We start from the raw sequence: 21273 nt of genomic DNA on the forward strand, positions 1-21273 counted from the left end.
TGCACTGTTTGTTGCCATGTAATGTACGTGATGCACTATTGTTGCAGGCAAGTTTTACCCTGTGGACGCGGGCTACCCAAACAGTCCTGGAATTCTGGCACCATATACACAAGGGCGTGAAGTATACCATCAAACACAATGGAAAGTTGGGCCTCGCCCTAGAGGTACAAAAGAAATTTTTAACAGAATTCATTCCTCCCTTAGGTCCGTGATAGAGCAGTCATTTGGATAGAGCAGTCATTTGGTATGTTAAAGATGAAGTGGCGCATTTTGTTGGGTCTACCCCATTATTCTGAGCGCAAACAGATAAAAATCATTTTGGCTTGTTGTGGACTGCATAACTATATTTTAGAGAATGATAGTGGCGATTTACACTACCATATGGATGAGGAAGAGGAGGCATGGACAGTAGATGAGGCACTGGATGACGATGTCGACATGAATGAATTCCGTGATGAAATAGCTAGAGAGGGTGCTGCTTGGCTTCACGTTCCAGAGCTGTGTGATGTCGCTGTTGGTATATTTGTGCAATTTTTTTATTAACGCAATAAGGACTTGTGTGAATGGTGTTGTGATGATCCATTACTGTTGCTAATGATGGTGTATGCTGAGAATGTTCTAATAAGTAATTATTGTAAGTTGCAACTGTCATTTATGTTAAAGTCGTGAGGAGACATTTTGGTACACTAAGGCCCTGTTTAGTTCCCAAAAATTTTCCTACAGTACATGTCACATCGAATCTTCGGACACATGCATAGAGCGTTAAATGCAGTTGAAAAAGAATAACTAACTACAAAATTCAACTGGAAATGACGAGATGAATCTTTTAAGCCTAAATAGTTCATAATTGGACACTAATTAATAAATAACAACGAAAGTATTACAGTACCCAAACCCAAAAAATTTTATGAACTAAACACAGCCTAAGATTGGGTACATATTGCAATATTCAATGGCTTGTTCTAGAATCTACAACAAACCAAACAACTTCCTATTCTAGAAATCCTAGAATAGCCTAGAATTCTAAGAACAACTTCCTGAGGCTACATGCTTCGCGTGGTGTTGTGCTGCTGCTGCCAACCTGCCATAGTGCCATGTTGTCCTCTGCCTCGGTTGTCGTCAACAGACGATTTTCAGTTGCACATGCATGCTCAGTGCGGACGATTATTCTAGTGGGAGAATGTGAACATCCCAGCTGCGATGCAGCCAGGCATCTCCTACAGGCTACACAGCTCATGCACGCATGGCCTGAAAACCACATGCATGCAGCTATTTTCAGGTACTCCTCCGTTCCAAAAATAAATAAATCTTATTTCTCGAGGAGCCAAATAATTTTAATTTTAACCGAATTTATACAAAATAGTACTAATATATATTATAATATAAATATTTTTAGATTAATCATGTAACATATTTTTATACTACATCGATTCGGAGACACAAATGTTAGTAATTTTTTAATAAATTTAGTGAAAATTAAAAGTGTTTGACTTCTCGAAAAGCGAGATTTATATTTTTTTGGGATGGAGAGAATAACTGGATTTTTTTTAATCAGTTTCTACTGCTTTGAGGGTGTTGGCATGCATGTTGCTGATCGATCAACAGCCAAAACGAAGGATGATGAGATTTTGTTGGGTATCTGTTGAATCTTCCTAGAATTGAGATAAGTTTATTACATGCATAATTCCTCATCGCATTCTCGAGTGCTGGGATGAACACGCGCGAAGCACCAACGAACACGAGGTTTGCAACTACGCTACCCCAATATGCCGGTGCATGGGCGTATCCCGTATCAGATACGTATCCAATACAGATACGCCATCAATACATCACCGATACGTATCGGAGGAGTATCGGAAAAAAATAAATAAGAAAAAAATCGGATACGTTATCTGATACGTATCGCCCCGCTCCGCCGCGTCCCCGCGCCGCCGCGGCCTCGCTCCGCCGTTGCCTCGCTCCGCCGTTGCCACCGCGTCCCCGCGCCGCCGCGGCCCCGCTCCGCCGCCGGATCCGCCTGCGCCGGGGCTGGATCCAGCCTCCCCGAGTGCCGGCCGAGCTCAAGCTCAAGGGAGAGGAGCCGCCACTGCCGTCGCTCGAGGGAGAGGGAGAGGAGCCGTGTGCCGCCGAATCCGCCCGAGCTCGAGGGAGAGGGAGAGGAGCCGCGCTGCCACCGGATCCGGAGAGGACTGGCTCTGCGCGGCGGCCGGAGCAGGAGGGGAGGGGCGGGAGCGGGAGGGGAGGCGAGGGCCGGTGAGGGAGGAGCAGTGGCGGGGGAGGCGGCGGGGGTGCGGGAGGAGGGGAGCCGGCGGTGGAGAAGGGGGGGGGAGAGAGCGCAGAGGATATGGGCTGGGCTATTTGGGCTGCTTGGTGGTCTCTTGGGCTGGGCTTTTTTAGTTTCTTCTCCTTTCTTCTTCTTTTCTTTTTTATTTTCCTTTTCCTACCATTAATATGCATTAATATTTATTTTATAAAAAATTACTAAAATGTATCCGTGTATCGGGTTTTTTTTGGGAAAATGATGTATCCCCGTATCCGTATCGGCCCGATACCGATACGCGTATCTGTATCCGTGCTACATAGGTTTGCAAAACGCCAAAACGGTGCACGTTTCCCCCTTCACCAAGCGGTTGCATCGAATATTTATATATTAATATATACATCTACTATATTCCCATACCCGCGTCAGAAGTTCAGTCAACACAGTCTGGACACGGGAACAAGAGAGCTCAATGATTGTTCAGACAGCTCTATAAATCGGTGCCACACCATCGTTCATCGTCACTGCAAACACACCACCAACTAACCAACCAACCTCAAGGAGTGCTCGCTCAAGGGGAAAGCACTGCAGAGGAGTCCATGGCGGCGGCGACATCGTCTCCGGCAGCCGTCCTCGCCTTCCTCGCGCGGCCCCTCTCGCTGCTGCGCCACGTCGCACACGGCTGCACGCCTGCGCCGGCTACCTCGGCGGCCTCGCCTCACGCCTGAAAGTGAAACCTGCCGCCGATGCTACTGCTTGTCAGCCTCAGCAAGAAGAGGGAACCGTCGAGGCTGCAGCTGTTGTGACTGTAAGCACATCCACACACGCTGAAATTAAAGCCACCATTTTCTTTTTTTGTAAAAAAAAAGAATGCAACTGCCAGCTCCTTGCCGTCGGTTTGAGCTCAATTTGAGTATATGCAGCAAACTGATTCAATGATGAGTCCATTCTCCTCCTGATGAAGAGCTACGATCTTGCGCGCCTGCAGGAAGAAGAGGTGGTGGTGGTTCAAGTGCGGTCGAGAGAGGGCTCAAGGAAGGCAGGGGTGGCGGTGGCGGTGTGCACCATAAATAGTCTCTCCCCGTATGCTTCTATTTAGTGGTGCAAATTGGTGATCCATAAATGCACCTCTAACTCTTTTAGTTCAAAATTTTGTACTAATTTTCTAAAATAAAATATAATTTTGAAGAAAAAGTGCAAAATTTTGAACTAGAGAGGGTTAGATATGCAACTAAGGATCACTAATTGGCACTCCTACTTCTACTGTATATGACCCTCCTGCTGCATCAATCTTCATAGACGACATATACTCAATGCAAATCAGGAGCAGAGTTGGTGTACGAAATCTGAGTTTTTGGAATTGCATCACCTCGCCACAACCATACAAATAAACTAAGGACTTACTGAAAGAAAATAGCACTTATTCCAGAATCCTCAGCCCTAACCTTAACCTCGTTGTTCGAAGAGCTCACACAGGTGATCGATGAGCGAGTTTTGGGTGTGCGTTTGTTCTAGTTTGATTCAACGCCATGCCCCGCGCGTGGAGCTGCTTCATTCCTTGTTGCTTGACTCTTGAACTACCGTTTTCTTTCTTTTTCCTTCATTGGAACTTGGAAGACACTTTGAGTACGTAAGGAGTAAGTTGTTTCAGACCTTGCTACCAATAATTTACCTAGTAAGAAGGATGAGTTACTTCATATCACTCTAACTTTCCTCTGCAAATCATGATGAATCTTGCACAACATCGTTCTATAACTAGGTTGTGTTCATGTTCGCGGAGTTCGCTCGCGTGGTAATTATAAGATGCTCTGTATGTGTCATGAAACGTGGAAACGTTGGAGATAATTTTAAAACACACATAAAACTACAAAAGTCAATCAATATGTCCATGTCATCGGTAGGTGGATCACGTACGTCTTTGTAATCAACATGTCATCGGTAGGTCCATGTCATCAATCATGTTATAATCAACATGTTTAACATTTATGATTGTTAAGCAAGCACAAACCTTTACTATCACTAATTAGAGGCTCCTTTAGAACCTCCAATTTAACCCTCACAAGACACACGGGAAAAAGATAAATTCTAAAAATTATCTAAAAAATTAAAAACATCTATCTGTCAATTCGATAATCTCTAATCATTATTGATAATAATATATGTTGGACATATTCTGTTTTCTACAAAGTTATACACCTTTACCAGTATGAAAATAGTCTAAAGTCATCTCTAAATTTATATCTAAATTACCCATCTATGTTAAAATGATATTATAATAAAAACCTAATGTTACCCCCTAAATTGCATCCAAATTATTAACCACATATGCCACTAGATAATATTTAAAGTGAACCCTTGAATTTGCATCTGATTTACCCGCGCCTCCATTGTTATTACCAACACCATAGAGTAACATCTGATTTTGATCAAACTTTTGTTTTGCATAATCTTTTTTTTGTCAAATACCCATTCTGCTCCAAAGTGTGATGTATTTTAGTTTGGTCCTAAGTTAAACTTTGCTAACGTTAACTATATTTATAAAAACATATTAACTTATGCAATGCTAAACAAATGCATTATCAAGATATATTTTATGCTAGACTTTACGAAACTAATTTAATATATGCAGATGTTGGTACATTTACAAAATCTTAATCAAATTAAATTAGAGATATTTGACTTAAGATAATACTTAGACATCATCTTTTTAAACTAATTTTGTTCATCAAAACTATTGTTTGAAAGTTGTCTCTCTCGCTCTATTATCCGATTCCTCTGCAGTAGTTCTTACACGTGGCGCGCAAGAACATTATTAGAGAAAGAATCGTGCAATGTCAAATCTGGATTCTAGAACGGTCAGTATTCATCATCCTACGCATCAGTAGCACGGCTGACAGTCTGAATAATTGATACCGTGAGATCAGGCGATCCTCATGTTTGGTGCGCGCATTTTATTATCCAATCCATCAGGTTCAACGCTTGCACGGTGTGCGACTGCGAGTGCAGTTGCTTGATCCCTAGCGCATGCCTGCACATGCCTCTCGCCCTGTTCATCGGTTCCGGAAAACCAAGTGCCAGACTGCACCGAACCAGGTTGGGACCGTCATCCCGGGTGTGTGAGCGGGTTGGATTGGAACGGCTCCACACCCAGACAAACATGCAAGCACTATTAGAAAAGAGGCAATCGGTCCACCTCAAAGGTACCAAAACTAAAATGATCCGGTACCAAAGCTTCTTTTGAGGTGCATGAAAAAATCCATGGATCCTTTAGTACCGGGTGGTAACACCACCCGGTACCAAAGGCTAGACATTGGTATCGGGTGGTGTTACCACCCGGTACTAATGGATCCTTTCACATTAGTACCGGGTGAAAACATCACCCGGTACCTATGTCTAGCCTTTGGTACCGGGTGGTGCCTGCCACCCGGTACTAAAAGTGCTTCACAGGTTACTTCAAAAGGAAAATATCTTCGCCTCAGTCAGAACTGCGTCGTAGATGAGGTTGTAAAGGAGATACACTTGAGACAAGAGGTCACGGGTTCGAATCCTAGCCACTGCAATGTGCTCCTATTTTCTTTTGACGCAGTGCAAAGGTACCCAAAGGTACCGGGTCATTCACCCGGTATTAATGGCTAGAGCCATTGGTCCCGGATGCCTAGTACCGGTTGTAAGAACCGGTACCAAAGGACATCCATGACCGGTGCCAAAGGCACTTTTTCCAGTAGTGAAGGAGTACGGCCAGCGGTTTCGGCCCGTTGAACCCGTTGAAACCCGATGCGGAGGTATCTCTCTGCTGGTGCCTAGCTAGCTGTCTGGCGGGCAGAGAAGATGTCGACGTGCTAGCTATGGTGTTGCGATTGGAGGCTGGTCCTCGCGGCGGAGAGCAGCGGCGGCCAAGGCGGGTGCTCGTGCTGCTGTTCGACCTGCCCGACGTATTCGTGTTGACGCGGAGTTGGCATGGCCAGATCGACATTCCTGGACGCGACATGCACCTAGGGTGGTGAGGCCCAAAATTTTGGACTAGAAAATCTAAAGACCAGGTCCTAAAAAGATCGGATTCTAATCTTATACAATTTTGAACTAAATAATTTAAGAGTCTCGTTGGGCTGTGAAAAGGCCATTAGGGCCATGGCCCATTACCACCCCCTACTTGCACCTCAAGAGCATTGCATGCTTGCCTGTAGGCCGTGCGCGTCTTGTAAAGCGACCTACTGCGTTAATAACCGATGAAACCAGCTGCCCAAACCAACCCAACATATTAATTAAGCCGTTGGAAACACGTTGAAATCCAGCCCACACCGAACCAGCATAATTATCTTGGCTTGGGTTGGAAACAAACCAAAAACCGTTAAAACCGGACCATGAACAGGTCGACATGCCTCGTTGGTGCACTGGCCGGTTACTCTTTGTTAGTTGCTTGCACTCGCAACTAACTTTATTAATCGTTTCAATTTTTCTAGATACAGATATATGTACAGATGCATGATAAAATTTATATATTAAAAATGACTAATAATTAAGAACAGATAATATAAAATATAAATGATAAATCTAAGCTCATTAGTTGGGCAGCATGTGAAGCAAGCGGCTCAAAAATATACAAGTAGCAAGCATATGCACATGGAGTGAAACTGTGATGAATGATGAGTAACTTGAAATCCCTCCATGTGACTTGTTTTTTACAAAAAAAAACAAATACTGATATTGGAATCTCGCATACCACGCAAATTAGATAATTATTGCCATGTGCTTAGGATGGGTTTATATTTAGTGGCAGTGATGGGCTAATAATGCAAAAATAAAAGGGTAATATGGTGATGATGTCAGTCACACCATTACCATTCAAGTCTGAGGATATTCTCGTAGACATAATAGATGTGCCATAACAAAAATAACTGTACCCCTAGATGCAACTCAGTGACTTTAAGTGAGGAATGTTTCGTTGATGAAGTCACCATGGTGACTATTTCGTTTTTCTTTATATGAATATACACAGGTAATTGTACCATGAGAGTGAAATTTTTTTGAGATTAACGAAGTCACTGTACTGTCGCCAAATAGATATTCCCTCATATCTTTTCGTTTCAGACAACAAATTTATATTAAAATGAACTAATTTTTTTTGTCCTAACGGACAAGTAAAGAAATACAGAGGGAGTACGTCGATAGCACCAATTAATTGCTTTACTAAATTTAGAAAAATATGAGCAGCTGTGCGGAGTGGAGAACACAAATTTTGAAATAGGAGGAATTTTCCATAAAGAAATTTAGGCTACGCTTAGTTCTCGGTAAATTTTCATTTTGAACGGACAAGTGCTTGTAACAAAAATGACTACTGGATAAGTTTTACTTGTGGATTCTAGGGCTCCCCTGTTCGTGTCCACAGCCCAACCCAGCAAAATGCTTGATGGGCCACAGGCCAGGACAAATCTTGCCAGGACTTCGATTAGGTGGGCTCGAATTCTTCCTAAAAAACGGTGGGCTCAAATTTTTTGAAAGCCTCAGGCCCGAGGCAACAACATACCACAGGTAGGCCCACCTCCTCGTATTCATAATTGTTCTCTCAAATATATCACTGCAAGCAGAGAGGAGCAGAGGGCGCCGCCGACGGAGCGCTCTGATGCCGGAAGCTCTGCAGGATGGCGGCGATCGTCAACGACTCATCGTCGCCGGCCTCCTCGCCCCCCTCCTCCGCCGAGAGCTGCTGATATTCGCAATCATCGACTGTGCTGCCGATGCCGCTCCCCTCGGACAGCGGAGACGGCGGCACCGGCGCGACCTGGACAGGACCGTGCGGCGGCAGCGGCGGCGGCTGTTGGGACTGTAAATTGGTGGCGCCGCCGCACGGGTAGTAGAAGTTGGTGCGCGCGGCGGCGTATCCGGAGATGGAGATGGCGGAGAGGTCGTAGGCGACGGCGGCCGCCTCGGCGGTGTCGAAGGTCCCCAGCCAGCGGCGCTCCTTGGTGACCGGGTTGCGGATCTCTGCCGCGTACCGGCCCCACGGCCGCCGCCGCACGCCCAGGTACTCGCTGGACGCCCGCGAGCGCCGCCTCCGCTGCTGCTGCTGCTGAAGATCCTGCGCGCTTGCCGCCGCCTGGTGTGCCACCGGAGCGTCTGCCATTGCCAGCCAGGCACGCGACGACGTGGCTACCGGCGGCGGACCAGGCAAGTGAACAGAACAGCTAGCTTAGGCTTTGGTCCTGTCGCTCGGGGCCGCTCGCGCGCCATGGGTTTTATACCGGAACGTTGGTGGAGCTGCTGCGCCGTCGTGGCCGGGTGCACGGCGGCGGATTGAGTGGCGGCTGACCGAGAGCAAAGGGCGCGCGCTGCCCGGCGGCCGTGCGCTTTTCTCCTCGTTTTCGTCGACATGGTTGGGCTGGGCCATGTGTGAGCGCGACAGCGATACTGCATTGCATCGCCGCACCGTACTGTACTTGCAGTGGTTCTGCAGAATAAGCTGGCTGCATTTTCGTGACTGGTGTACCATGCCAGGCATGCCACCATGTGCATGCATGAACTCCATTCCTATTCTTTCTGTGACTACTCCCTCCGTTAGAAATTATAAGTCATTTTAAGAATTTTGGAGGGTAAAATCATCTCAAAGTTTGACCAGAACTATAGAGAAAAACATAAAAATTTATGACATCAAATAAGTATACTATGAAAATATACAACAAAGAATCTAGTGATACTTAATTGATATCATAAATGTTATTATCTTGTTATATAAATTTGGTCAAAGTTGAAAAACTTTGACTCTCCAAAATTCTTGGAATGACTTATAATTTGGAACGGAGGGAGTATAAAGGTCCGTTTAGTTAGCAAAAAATTTTGGGTAAAATTTTTTGGTGGAATATTTGCAACAGTAATTAGAAGTATTAAGCATAGATTAATTATAAAAATAATTACACGGATGGACGGAAAAACGCGAGATGAATCTGTTAAGTCTAATTAATCCATCATTAGAGGTTGTTTACTGTAGCACAACATTGTCTAATCATTGCATAATTAGGTTCATTAGATTCGTCTCGCGATTTCATCTGGGGGTTATGAAATGGGTTTTGTCAATTATCCACATTTAATACTCCTAATGAATGGTCAAACGTTCGAAGGTACTGTAGAGCATGATAAATTTTGGGAACTAAGAGGGTGTTTGATTGCTCTAGAGTTCATTTTTGTTATTTGGATCCAGGAGCTAAACTTTAGACCATATCACATCAAAGAGAATCTTTGTATTTAGAAGTATTAAATAAAGGTTAGTTATAAAACTAACTGTAGAACCCCGGGTTAAACTGCGAGATGAATCTATTAAGGTTATTAATCTATAATTAGAAGATGGTTATTGTAGCACCACTATAGCAAATTATGGATTAATTTGGCTCATTAGATTCATCTCGCAAATTAGCACCCAATTGTGCAAAAAGTTTTATAAATATATTTTATTTAATATTTCTAAATGGTAAGATTTTTTTTGATGTGACAGGAATTAAAAAACCTTTGAAAACAAACAGGGTCTAAGCTGGGTCTCATTGGATGTTTGGATGCTAATTAGTAGTATTAACCATAGACTGATGATAAGATGGTTCCTAGGAGAGAACCGAATAAGCTGGCAGGTACTCAGTCCTGAATGAACTGTCCTTAGCAGGACAGAGTAGGCTGAGACTGACAGGCTATCACAAAGCAGCAAGCAAGCCTGGACTCTGTCATTGGCCATAATTAGCCCTTTGTTTGTTTAAGGCACTAATCAGTACTACTAATCACTTTTCACAAGCTCTCGGGAACCCTGCTCACCCTGCTACATACGTGTACTCACTCGTAGGCACACAGTCCAGGACACCAGGGCGTCATGCTTGAGGATCACCAGATCACTACTCGAATTCTAGTGACAACGTTTTTTTGGACACAGGATCACCCAGCTTTTTTGAAAGTGATCAACACCCCGGCCGGAATACCAGTTTGCGACAGAGATACAACAAAACCAAACAGCGAAAGCTAAAGAGAATTCTAGTGACAGCGAACTGACAAGTGATTCTGAAACCAATTTAGCCGTGCTTGTTAGATTTATGGGCTTGGACCATATAAATAATCCTAATAAATCTCAAAGGCCCATTAGCGCTAAGAGGAAGTACACCATCTATTAGTCCCGTATTGCTAATGGACGAGGGTGTAAGGGGTTTTTCTCCCTTTAAATACGGACCACCTCCCTCATGGAAAAAATGAATCATAGATCGCTATACGTGGAGTCCCAAAGGTTTGGAAATTCATAAGAAGATCTAATCTAAGTTTGGATTTTGCCTCCTCTCATTGCTGCGCCGCCACCGTAGTCTTCTCCATCCCGAGTGCCGGCGTGCACCGGCGAACGGGAGAGCAGGTCTCCGGAACCGCTCGCTCTTGTGATCCTGCACCGGGAGAGGGCGAATAAGGTTTTTGGGAAGTGCTAAGCGCGACTGCTCATCTTCTTCGCCACGGCTCGTCCTCCGTCCAAGTCAGGAGCTGCGGCGTACCGTCGTCTGCAACGCCGGTTGCTGCGCTCCGTTCGAAGGACCGTCTTCATCTCATCTGCGCCTTTCGTCTTCCCGGCGGCTCCCGCACAGTACGTATTTTGTGATCAGATCTGTTTCATAATCATATTTTCTGAGATCATGTTTATGATATACGTACTGTCTAGTATGTTAGAGTCATGCATGCTAGGTTTAATTCTCGTCATGATAAATCTAGTTCGGAATTTAAACTTACAGTTTTCTATTTTTCCAACAATCCAAAAACCTTATAATAGGCAATCTGTTGATTTAACAATGGCTGGTTTTGCTGAGTCACTGAGGCCAGAAAAGTTTACTGGTGTGAACTTTAAGATCTGGAAGTCCAAGGTTCGCCTTTGGTTTACTGCTATGCACATCTGGGACATGAGACTTGGCAAGCCTGAGAGCGTACTTACTGCTGAAGAGCAGAAGAAGTACGATGAGGCCAATAATCTCTTTGTCGGATGTATCATTAGCAATCTGTCAGACGAATTAGTCCGTGTGTACATTGATGAGACAGAGGCGAAAATGTTGTGGGATGCTCTGGTTGCAAAGTATGATGCAACAGATGCGGGCAATGAACTGTACCTCATGGAGAGTTTCCATGACTACAGGATGGTGAATAACCGTTCTGTGGTGGAACAGGCGCATGAGGTGCAGTGCATTGTCAAGGATCTTGATCTCCTAAAGTGTCCTATTCCCGACAAGTTTGTGGCTGGATGCATTATTGCAAAGTTGCCTTCCCAGTGGAGGAACTTCGCCACAACTCTGAAACACAAGAGACAGGAGATATCAGTTGAAAGTCTGATAGCGACTCTTGATGTTGAGGAGAAGGCTCGGAAGAAGGACGTGCCTGAGAAAGGAGATCAAGGCCAGTCCAGCGCCAACCTGGTCCAAAAGTTCCCACATGACAAGAACAAAGGGAATAACAAGTCTAACAAAACCACTACCTTCAAGAAGAAGAAGAACAAGGCTTTGGAAAATGCTATGCATGTGGTAAGCTTGGACACTTCTCCAAGGAGTGCCCAGATCGGGCAGACCACAGGGCCAAGAAAGCAAATGAGTCCAATGATGTCAACATGGTGACCATAAGCAACACTAGATATGGGTACGGTAATTTACCTACAGTTCTTTCAGTTTTTTAATCCACGAGTTGGTGGCTTGATACGGGTGCTAATGTTCATGTGTGTGCTGACATCTCTATGTTTTCTTCTTACCAGACCGTCCAGGACTTCTCCGTGCTGATGGGGAACGGTTCACATGCTTCTGTTCATGGTGTTGGCACGGTAGATCTGAAGTTTACTTCAGGAAAGATCGTGCAGCTGAGGAACGTGCCGCATGTGCCCACTATCAACAAGAATCTGGTCAACGGGTCAGTCCTATGCAAGGACGGGTTTAAGTTATTGTTAGAGTCCAATAAATTTGTCATGTCGAAACATGGACAATTCGTTGGTAAAGACTATAATTGCGGAGGCTTGTTCCGCTTTTCTCTTGCTGAATTTTATAATAAGTCGGTGAACCATATTTGCGGCAACGTTAGTAATGATGCGAGTGTTTGGCATTCACGTTTATGTCATGTTAATTTTGGTTTGATGTCTCGGCTTTCTAGCATGTGTTTAATTCCGAAATTCACCATTGCTAAAGGTTCTAAGTGCCATAGTTGTGTGCAATCAAAGCAATCTCGGAAGCCTCACAAGGCTGCTGAGGAGAGACACTTGGCACCTCTAGAACTCATACATTCTGATCTATGTGAGATGAATTGTGTGTTGACAAAAGGTGGGAAAAGATACTTCATGACGTTAATTGACGATGCGACTAGATTTTGCTATGTTTATTTGTTGCGAACTAAGGACGAAGCGTTAGGCTACTTTAAAATCTATAAAGCTGAAGTTGAGAATCAACTAGAGAGAAAGATCAAGCATCAAAGGTCAGATCGAGGTGGCGAGTATTTTTCCAAAATATTTGATGAATTCTGTGAGGAGCATGGAATTATTCATGAGAGGACGCCTCCCTATTCTCCCGAATCAAACAGGATTGCCGAGAGGAAAAACCGCACGGTGACTGACTTGGTTAACTCCATGTTAGACACAGCTGGTCTTTCTAAGGCATGGTGGGGGGAGGCTGTATTGACTTCTTGCCATGTCTTGAATAAAGTTCCAAACAAGAATCAAGATCAAACTCCATATGAGATGTGGAATGGGAGAAAACCATCACTTTCTTATCTGCGCACGTGGGGGTGCTTAGCGAAAGTTAATGTGCCTATTCCAAAGAAGTGCAAGTTGGGACCTAAGACAATGGATTGTGTCTTTCTAGGATATGCTCAGAGGAGCATTGCTTATAGATTCTTAGTGGTTAAATTTGAGATACCAGATGTGCATGTTGATACTATTATGGAATCTCGTGATGCAACATTTTTTTAGAATATTTTTCCTATGAAAGATATGCTAGCAATTCTAGATTTTCGACAGAGATAACTCCTCAACTTGCAGTACCTATCGAGTCTTCTGAACAATCCGATGAACATGAGCATGTCCTAGAGAAGGATGACAGTGAAGCTCCTAGAAGGAGCAAGAGACAAAGGATTGTAAAATCCTTTGGTGACGATTTCACTGTGTACCTTGTGGACAATAATGCCACGTCCATTGTAGAGGCATATGCATCTTCAGATGCAGATGATTGGAAAGAAGCAGTCCAAAGTGAGATGGACTCAATTCTTTCTAATGGAACATGGGAGCTCACTGAACGACCCTATGGTTGCAAGCCAGTAGGATGTAAGTGGATATTCAAGAAGAAGCTTAAGCCTGACGGTACTATTGACAAGTACAAGGCTCGGCTTGTTGCTAAAGGGTACACACAAAAGGAAGGCGAAGACTTCTTTGATACTTATTCATCTGTCGCTAGATTGACCACTATTCGAGCATTAATTTCCTTGGCTGCCTCATATGGTCTTATCATTCATCAGATGGATGTTAAGACAGCTTTCCTAAATGGAGAGTTGGATGAGGAGATCTACATGGATCAGTCTGATGGATTTGTAATGAAAGGTCAAGAAAACAAGGTGTGTAAGCTTTTGAAGTCTTTGTATGAGTTGAAACAAGCACCTAAGCAATGGCATGAGAAGTTCGACAAAACTTTAACTTCTGCGGGCTTTGTCATTAATGAGGCTAATAGATGTGTGTACTATCGCTATGATGGGGGTGGAGGAGTGATATTATGCTTGTATGTGATCAATGAGGTCAAGTCCTTTCTTTCAAAGAGCTTTGATATGAAGGATCTAGAAGAAGCTGATGTTATCCTTAACATCAAGCTTATTAAGGTTGAGAATGAGATTACTCTTTCACAATCCCATTATGTGGAAAAGGTCTTGAGCCGTTTTGACTATATCGACAGCAAGCCTTCTCCAACACCTTATGACCCTAGTGTGATGTTGAGAAAGAACAGGAAAATTGCCAAAGATCAACTGAGATATTCGCAGATTATTGATTCACTCATGTACTTAGCTAGCGCAACGAGACTTGACATATCTTTTGCTGTGAGCAAATTGAGTAGGTTCATGTCAAACCCGGGTACTGATCATTGGCATGCACATGAAAGGGTTATGCGCTATCTAGTAGGTACTATGCGTTATGGGATTCACTATTCTAGGCATCCTGCTGTGATTGAGGGATATAGTGATTCAAACTGGATATCTGACGCTGATGAGCTATATGCCACGAGTGGGTATGTGTTTACCCTTGGAGGCGGTGCGATATCATGGAGGTCTTGCAAACAGACTATTTTGACACGGTCAACCATGGAAGCAGAACTTACTGCTTTGGACACAGCCACTGTTGAGGCAGAGTGGCTGCGTGAGCTCTTGATGGACTTGCCTGTGGTTGAGAAACCAGTGCCGGCCATCCTTATGAACTGTGACAATCAAACGGTGATAATCTAAGTGAACAGTGCTAAGGATAATGCAAAGTCATCAAGACATGTTAAAAGACGACTGAAGTCTGTCAGGAAGTTGAGAAACTCCGGAGTGATAAGTGTGACTTATATTCAAACAGACAAAAACCTGGCAGATCCCTTTACAAAAGGATTATCAAGGAATGTGCTAGATAGTGCATCAAGGGAGATGGGTATGAGACCCGTATAAGTTGCCACAGTGGTAACCCAACCTATGTGATCGGAGATCCCGTGAATTAGGACTTGGGGAGAACAAACTGATGGTGAACTGAGGAGAATAATGGTTAAACCCTCTCTAAGAAAAGATGCAATACTCTCAGTTGCTGTAAGGCAGGTTGGCTATTTGCCTTAATGTGTTTCTGTTGGCTCTAATGAGCAAATGTGCTGTCCTACAGAGCATTCTTGAAAGAACACACCTATATGAGGCTGACTGTCTAACGTCGCAGTCTGTGAGATTTGGGTGATCTCTAGTAAACTCATGAAGAGACCAGGGAGTACGACGTATATGCTCCACCCGCGGAGAAGGCTACTGGCAGCCATGTACTGGTTATGACTTTGAGTGAAACTTGTTCGCACCAAACTTGCAATTCAAGGCGTAGTCTATTGTTCAAGTTGTGGATAAGTATAGCTTGGAGCTCTAGGTGAGAGTTCAACTTAACAGTCCTCACTAAAACACTAGTATATCAAACAGTAGTGAGAAACAGGCAAAATCTATAAATAGGTATTTGAGATCTGGTGGGAGATTGTTAGATTTATGGGCTTGGCCCATATAAATAATCCAAATAAATCTCAAAGGCCCATTAGCGCTAAGAGGAGGTACACCATCTATTAGTCCCGTATTGCTAATGGACGAGGGTGTAAGGGGTTTTTCTCTCCTTAAATACGGACCACCTCCCTCATGGAAAAAGTGAACCATAGATCACTATACGTGCAGTCCCCAAGGTTTGGGAATTCATAAGAAAATCTCATCTGAGTTAGGGTTTTGCCTCCTCTCGTTGCTGCTCCGCCACCGTAGTCTTCTCCATCCCGAGTGCCGGCGTGCACCGGCGAACGGGAGAGCAGGTCTCCGGAACCACTCGCTCTTGTGATCCTGCACCGGGAGAGGGCGAATAAGGTTTTTGGGAAGTGCTAAGCGCGACTGCTCATCTTCTTCGCCATGGCTCGTCCTCCGTCCAAGTCAGGAGCTGCGGCGTACCGTCGTCTGCAACGCCGGTTGCTGCGCTCCGTTCGAAGGACCGTCTTCGTCTCGTCTGCGCCTTTCGTCTTCCCGGCGGCTCCCGCACAGTACGTATTTTGTGATCAGATCTGTTTCATAATCATGTTTTCTGAGATCATGTTTATGATATACGTACTGTCTAGTATGTTAGAGTCATGCATGCTAGGTTTAATTCTCGTCATGATAAATCTAGTTCGTAATTTAAACTTACAATTGTCTATTTTTCCAACACTAAATGCCTTAGCAAACTAGCTAAATAACGGCTCTTCTGCCACATGCACACTGCATATCTGCTCCAAATAAAATGCCATCCCAAAGTGGGAGGCACAGCACAAAGTTGCAGCTCGCTTTTGCCTTGCAGAAAACCATGCCGGTCTGGGTGCTGCTCCCCAGGCCATGGCAAAGTTTACAAAGTCAGCACCCCTTGTTTCCTGAACTTTGTCAATACAGTATCTCTGAGTTTTTTTTTCACTCCCACTCCCTCATGGATTTGTACTCGTAATGAATTGAGCCCGCTATATGTTGCTTTTGTTTTCATGGAAGCAGGGATATATTGTTTCATTGATCCTTTAAAGTTAGCAGTGTTTATATATATATTGAGAAATCTAGAAGGTGAGGTTAGCCAAGTGATGACCACTAACCAGCGAGCAAGAGAACTTAGCAAGAACATGATGAGTCTATCTATTGTAGGACTCCCTACCCTGGTAAGCAATTTACACAATGAGTACAATACACTGGGCCCTTACATTTTTTGTGGAATTCTCAATTATATACGACCATAAACTATCAAAGTGAGGGTTTAGATCCAAAATCTCAAAATTCAAAATTTTTGTAAATCGCCTACATGGTGTACTAAATATAGTCGAAAAATAAATCGCATTACACAAACAGATTGTAAATCGCGAGACGAATCTAATGAGTCTAATTATGACGTGATTAGATACTAAATTACTACAGTAAAGCTACAGTAAACATATGCTAATGATGGATTAATTAGGCTCACTAGATTCATCTCGTAGTTTACAGACGAGATCTATAATTAGTTTTGTGATTAGTCTACATTTATTGCTTCAAATGTTAAAAGATTCCCTTCCAAAATCCAAAATCCAAAGTGAACTAAACACACCCTGAGACAATCTCCTGTAGTAAACTAGGTGGGACCTATGGTTTTTATTTTTATTTTCCTTTTGTTGAAAGTGCATCTAGACATCACAGTGGGTTTTAGATGATTACCAACAAAACAGTTTGGCCAGTTTGGGCTACAAGGCATGGTTCTTGAATCCTATAGTGACTCTTTTTGGGACAAATTTTGATTCCTATAGTCACTGTAAAGTAGTGTGTGGATAATGTTCTCTAAAAAATATTTGGATGATTTTTCAGAAAATTACTTGGATATTTTTTAAAAAAGTTTTTTTGAGGAAAAAGATAACATCTAGAAACATGACAAGCCCTCGGGGCGTCTCCAGTGGTCGACTATTTAGCCGGCTATTTGATTTTTTAATCGACGAACAATTGCCGCACAGTGGCCGCCATCGTTCATCGCTAGCTTGCACACTCGCCGATGCTGCTCGCTCTTACGCCTGTTCTTCCCAAGCGTCTGGTGCCTTCTCTCTTTCTCCAAATCACTGGCCCAAATTGCCAGACCGCTAGAGACGCCCTTATTGACCAGCCCGCTATGAATGCTGGGTTCGTCGCGCGCCCGTACGCAGTCGGCCCAGCCTGTCCCCCACCAAACCACCACTGGGCTTGCTCTTTCCTAATTGTCTACGGCATGGCGGCATGCAGCTCCTGCATGGTCGAGGTCGTCGTCATCCAGGAGGCATGAGTTTTGACGCTGACGATTGACAAACGTCGGCGCATCCGACAACAGCAGATACGTCAACGATGACGACACCACCCTTGGGCGAGCTCAGCTTAGATCCTAGCCCTGCCTGCCAAAGGACCCTTCGCCATCAGAAGCTTCGACGGCGACACAAACCATGACCGGCGGATCCGTCAAAGCCCGGCCGGCCGTCTGCATCTATCCGTGTGCATGGCGACAACACATGCTTCCTTCTCATCTTCTCGTTTGTTCATCTTCTGTGATCTGCCACGCATCTGTTCATGAATCATGATACTGCTGCTACTTCTTGGCATGATCGTGTCTGTCAGTCTGTCGAAACGATTATTACAACGCAAAGATAGAACGATTTATCGGAGAAAACACTGGTACGGTCGCTTGCACGCACGGTTGACGTCGTCGATCCGCCTCCATCGATCCATTCAGTTCAGCTCGCCGGCCGGCGCCGGAGAGGAGGAGGAGCGGCGGTCGAGGACGTGCGCCTTGAACTCCTCCATGCGCGCGGGGTCCAGCGACACGGACACCTGCACCTCGCCGTCGGCCCTCCCGCCGACGAGCACCATCTCCCCGTCGTTGTTCATGGACACCAGCTCCACGCGCGCCGGCCGCCCGAACCCGAAGTCCGACGCCTCGTACACGCGGAACCGCGGGCTCGCCGCCACGTTGCACAGCCGCTGGAACGGCAGCGTCATCATCTTCTGGATCCACCGCTCCGTGCCGGCCAGCGGCGCCGCCTCCATCTCCGCCACCGCCGCCTGGATGGCCCGGCACGCGCCGACGAGCCCGCGGTCGCCGCCGACGAGGTCCCCGGCGTAGGCCGTCGCCAGGCACCCCTTGATGCAGTTGCCCAGGTAGCCGTCGCCCACGGGCGGGTCCAGCCGCGCGCGGAGGTCCGCCAGGAAGACCAGGTACGTGTCGTCGCCCGCGGCGAGACCCTTGGCGCGCACGAACGCCGACCAGCCCAGCGCCGCCAGCGCCACGAACGTCGACACCGGCTTTTTCCTGGTGGTGCCAGGCGTGGTGGCGCTGTCGTTGCCGGCGGCAGCCTGGTCGTCAGCCGCGGCGACCGCGTCGACGCGGCTCTTCAGGGACTGGATGTCGTCGGCGGCGAGGTAGAAGGTGCGGCGGCCCAGCCGGAAGCGCCGGCTGAAGTCGTAGTCCATCGCCGTGTTGGTCTGCATGCAAAAGCGGTTGCCATGAGCAAACCCATTCACGGTTGCACGCACAAGGCGTGATTTATATACGTATATACTTATGTATATAAGTTGTAGCATAGTGTATCTCATGATGTGTTATAAACTTGTATCTGACTCAACGAGGAGTATGTGTGTGGAGTATATGATCATACTAAAACATCTATAATAATATACACATTGAGTATGTAACTATACGTAGAGTATATGAACATATTTTATTTTATATATCAATACTAAGGTATAATCATAATATAATTAAAAATAGAGATATTTTTGAAAATTTCATATGTATCCTTTTGAAGTATCTTATAATTACTATATTAACACACTCAAAGTGATAAATAAATATACGAATATATACACAGTAGTATACTGGTGATGGAAGTAGCTACACGTGAGCGTAGAAAGAAGTTGTAGCATCCACAACCAAAAACATCTCCGATCTATGGATGATAGGTTAGATATGGACATATGGTGCGTACCACGGGGAGATTAGGCGCGATCTTCCTGAGCATCTCGCGGGCGAACTCGTTGCCGTTGGGGACGTGGACGGCTGCCCGGTCGTAGTGCGGCGGGCCAAGTGCCTTGGTGACCGGCGACCCCTCGCGCGCGGCGGCCGCCCACGCGCTGACGAAGCGCCAGACGGCCTGGCCGTCGGCGACGGCGTGGTGCACGGAGAGGCCGAGCGCGAGGCCGTGGCCGCCGGGGAGGCGCGTGGCCTGCACGGACAGCACGGGCGCCGGGAGCTCCCGCGCGTCGAGGCCCGGGACCAGGGCCAGGAACGCCGGGATGTCGTGCGCCTCGTCGCCCGCCAGCCGGCGCACGTCCATATGCACGCCGCCGGCGTCGTCGGACGCCGCCGCCTCGGCCTCGACGAAGGCCACCCCGGGATCGCCGGCGCAGTCCACGACGACGTCCCCGGTCTCGGCGACGTAGGCGAGCTTCCCCGCGAGCGGCAGGTAGAGGGCCAACGTGGCGGCGAGGGATTCCTTGAGGCGCCTCACCGCCGCGGGGAACTCCTCGTCGCCGCCGGGCAGCTCGTAGAGGAAGACCCGCTGGATGGGTGGCAGCACGACCCACGCCGTGTCGAAGAAGGACAGCTTCACGCGCGCCTCGCCGGCGGCGCCGCTCCCGGCCGCCCCCGGCGCCGGCGCGACGCGCGACACCGCGAGCACCCGCACCGCCCCCGCCGCGCCGCCGGCCTCGCCCATCGATCCTCGCTGGCGAGTAGCTTGCTAGCTAGCTAGCGCCGCCGGCTAGGTACGTACGAGTCGTGACGTGATGTCGCGCCGATCAGGCAGGGGGTGTTTGCGAGGAGGCGGAGAAGTTGGATGGCGCTTGGTTCGTGTCGCGGCCCAGCTAGCTGGTTGCTGTATTATGTAGCCGGCCGGCGCGGCTGGATCTCCTGGATCGTCACGATCATCCAGTAAAGATCCCGATCGCAACCCCGAATCGGACGGATGCCGTTGTTGTACGCGCGTGTCGCGGTGTCGTCGCCTTCAGATGATGATCGGCCACACTTGCAGTTGGACACGTCGTCCCTGACGAACCAAGCTCGATCAGAACACGTCGAGTGCGTGAGCTGCGGATTGTAACGTGGCACGTCTCTCCAGCTACGTCCGTGCCGCGGCCGCAAGCAAAGCCGGCGCGGCCGGGCCGGGGCTCGCCCGCTGCTCCCGCGCGCGCCGCCGTTGCTGTCCACCGCGGGCCACTTGCCGCCGCCACGCCAGAACGGGTGGCAGCAGGCAGGCTAGCTAGGTTCAAGCCTACAACTAACTAGCCGTCTAGCCGTGATCGTTTTGGATGGTAGCAGAGACCGACCGCCGGAAAGCAACGGCGGCGGCGGAAAAACCAAGCGGCGTACGGCGACCGCCGCGCCGTGCGCGTCGCGCGCGCGCGGCTGGCGACCGGAATCCGTGATGCATGCGTGCGGACGACGTACGGCACAGCGCGCTATTGCGCGACTGGATGAGTCGCCGCGCGCGTGGAAGTGGTGGTAGTAGATCATTACCTTAATACTAGATTTTTAGACGTTCTACCATGGGACACGGCTAATTTACGCCTGGCCGTAAATCAGACTAGCCGTACGGCTGTTCCACACTGGGTGTTGCATGTACATGAGGGTTAGTGAGAGAAGCAAAAAAAATGCATGCATGCACATAATTTCAAAGATAAAAATATCATAGTTTCAAAATCGAGCATCAAAATCAAAATCTGATTGCACAGTTGTGTTTGTTTCAATAAAAACTTCAAAACAAGATCTCACAACACTATGTTTTAATGATATGTTTTTTGAG

General features: G+C 46.7%; 2 protein-coding genes and 1 long non-coding RNA gene across 3 annotated transcripts; 1 reads left to right on the top strand and 2 right to left on the bottom strand.

The window, feature by feature from the left end:
* Positions 1 to 2798: 2798 nt before the first annotated feature.
* Positions 2799 to 3597, top strand: LOC120679830. Its single transcript, XR_005677333.1, has 2 exons — positions 2799 to 3068; positions 3249 to 3597. It is a non-coding gene; the product is annotated as an uncharacterized LOC120679830 (long non-coding RNA).
* Positions 3598 to 7832: 4235 nt separating this feature from the next.
* On the bottom strand, positions 7833 to 8381 carry LOC120677877 (ethylene-responsive transcription factor FZP-like). Its single transcript, XM_039959074.1, has one exon. The coding sequence runs from the start codon at positions 8379 to 8381 to the stop codon at positions 7833 to 7835; it is 549 nt and encodes a 182-aa protein (XP_039815008.1).
* A 9657-nt stretch (positions 8382 to 18038) lies between these two features.
* Positions 18039 to 20408, bottom strand: LOC120677509 (malonyl-CoA:anthocyanidin 5-O-glucoside-6''-O-malonyltransferase-like). Its single transcript, XM_039958656.1, has 2 exons — positions 19459 to 20408; positions 18039 to 18955 (listed from the first exon to the last, which is right to left on the bottom strand). Exons 1-2 carry the CDS (start codon positions 20185 to 20187, stop codon positions 18203 to 18205), a joined length of 1482 nt encoding a protein of 493 aa, XP_039814590.1. The 5' UTR covers positions 20188 to 20408; the 3' UTR covers positions 18039 to 18202.
* Between the last annotated feature and the right edge of the window lie 865 nt (positions 20409 to 21273).

The sequence above is a fragment of the Panicum virgatum genome, chromosome 6N (genome assembly GCF_016808335.1).
Source record: "Panicum virgatum strain AP13 chromosome 6N, P.virgatum_v5, whole genome shotgun sequence".
Lineage (NCBI taxonomy): Eukaryota > Viridiplantae > Streptophyta > Magnoliopsida > Poales > Poaceae > Panicum > Panicum virgatum.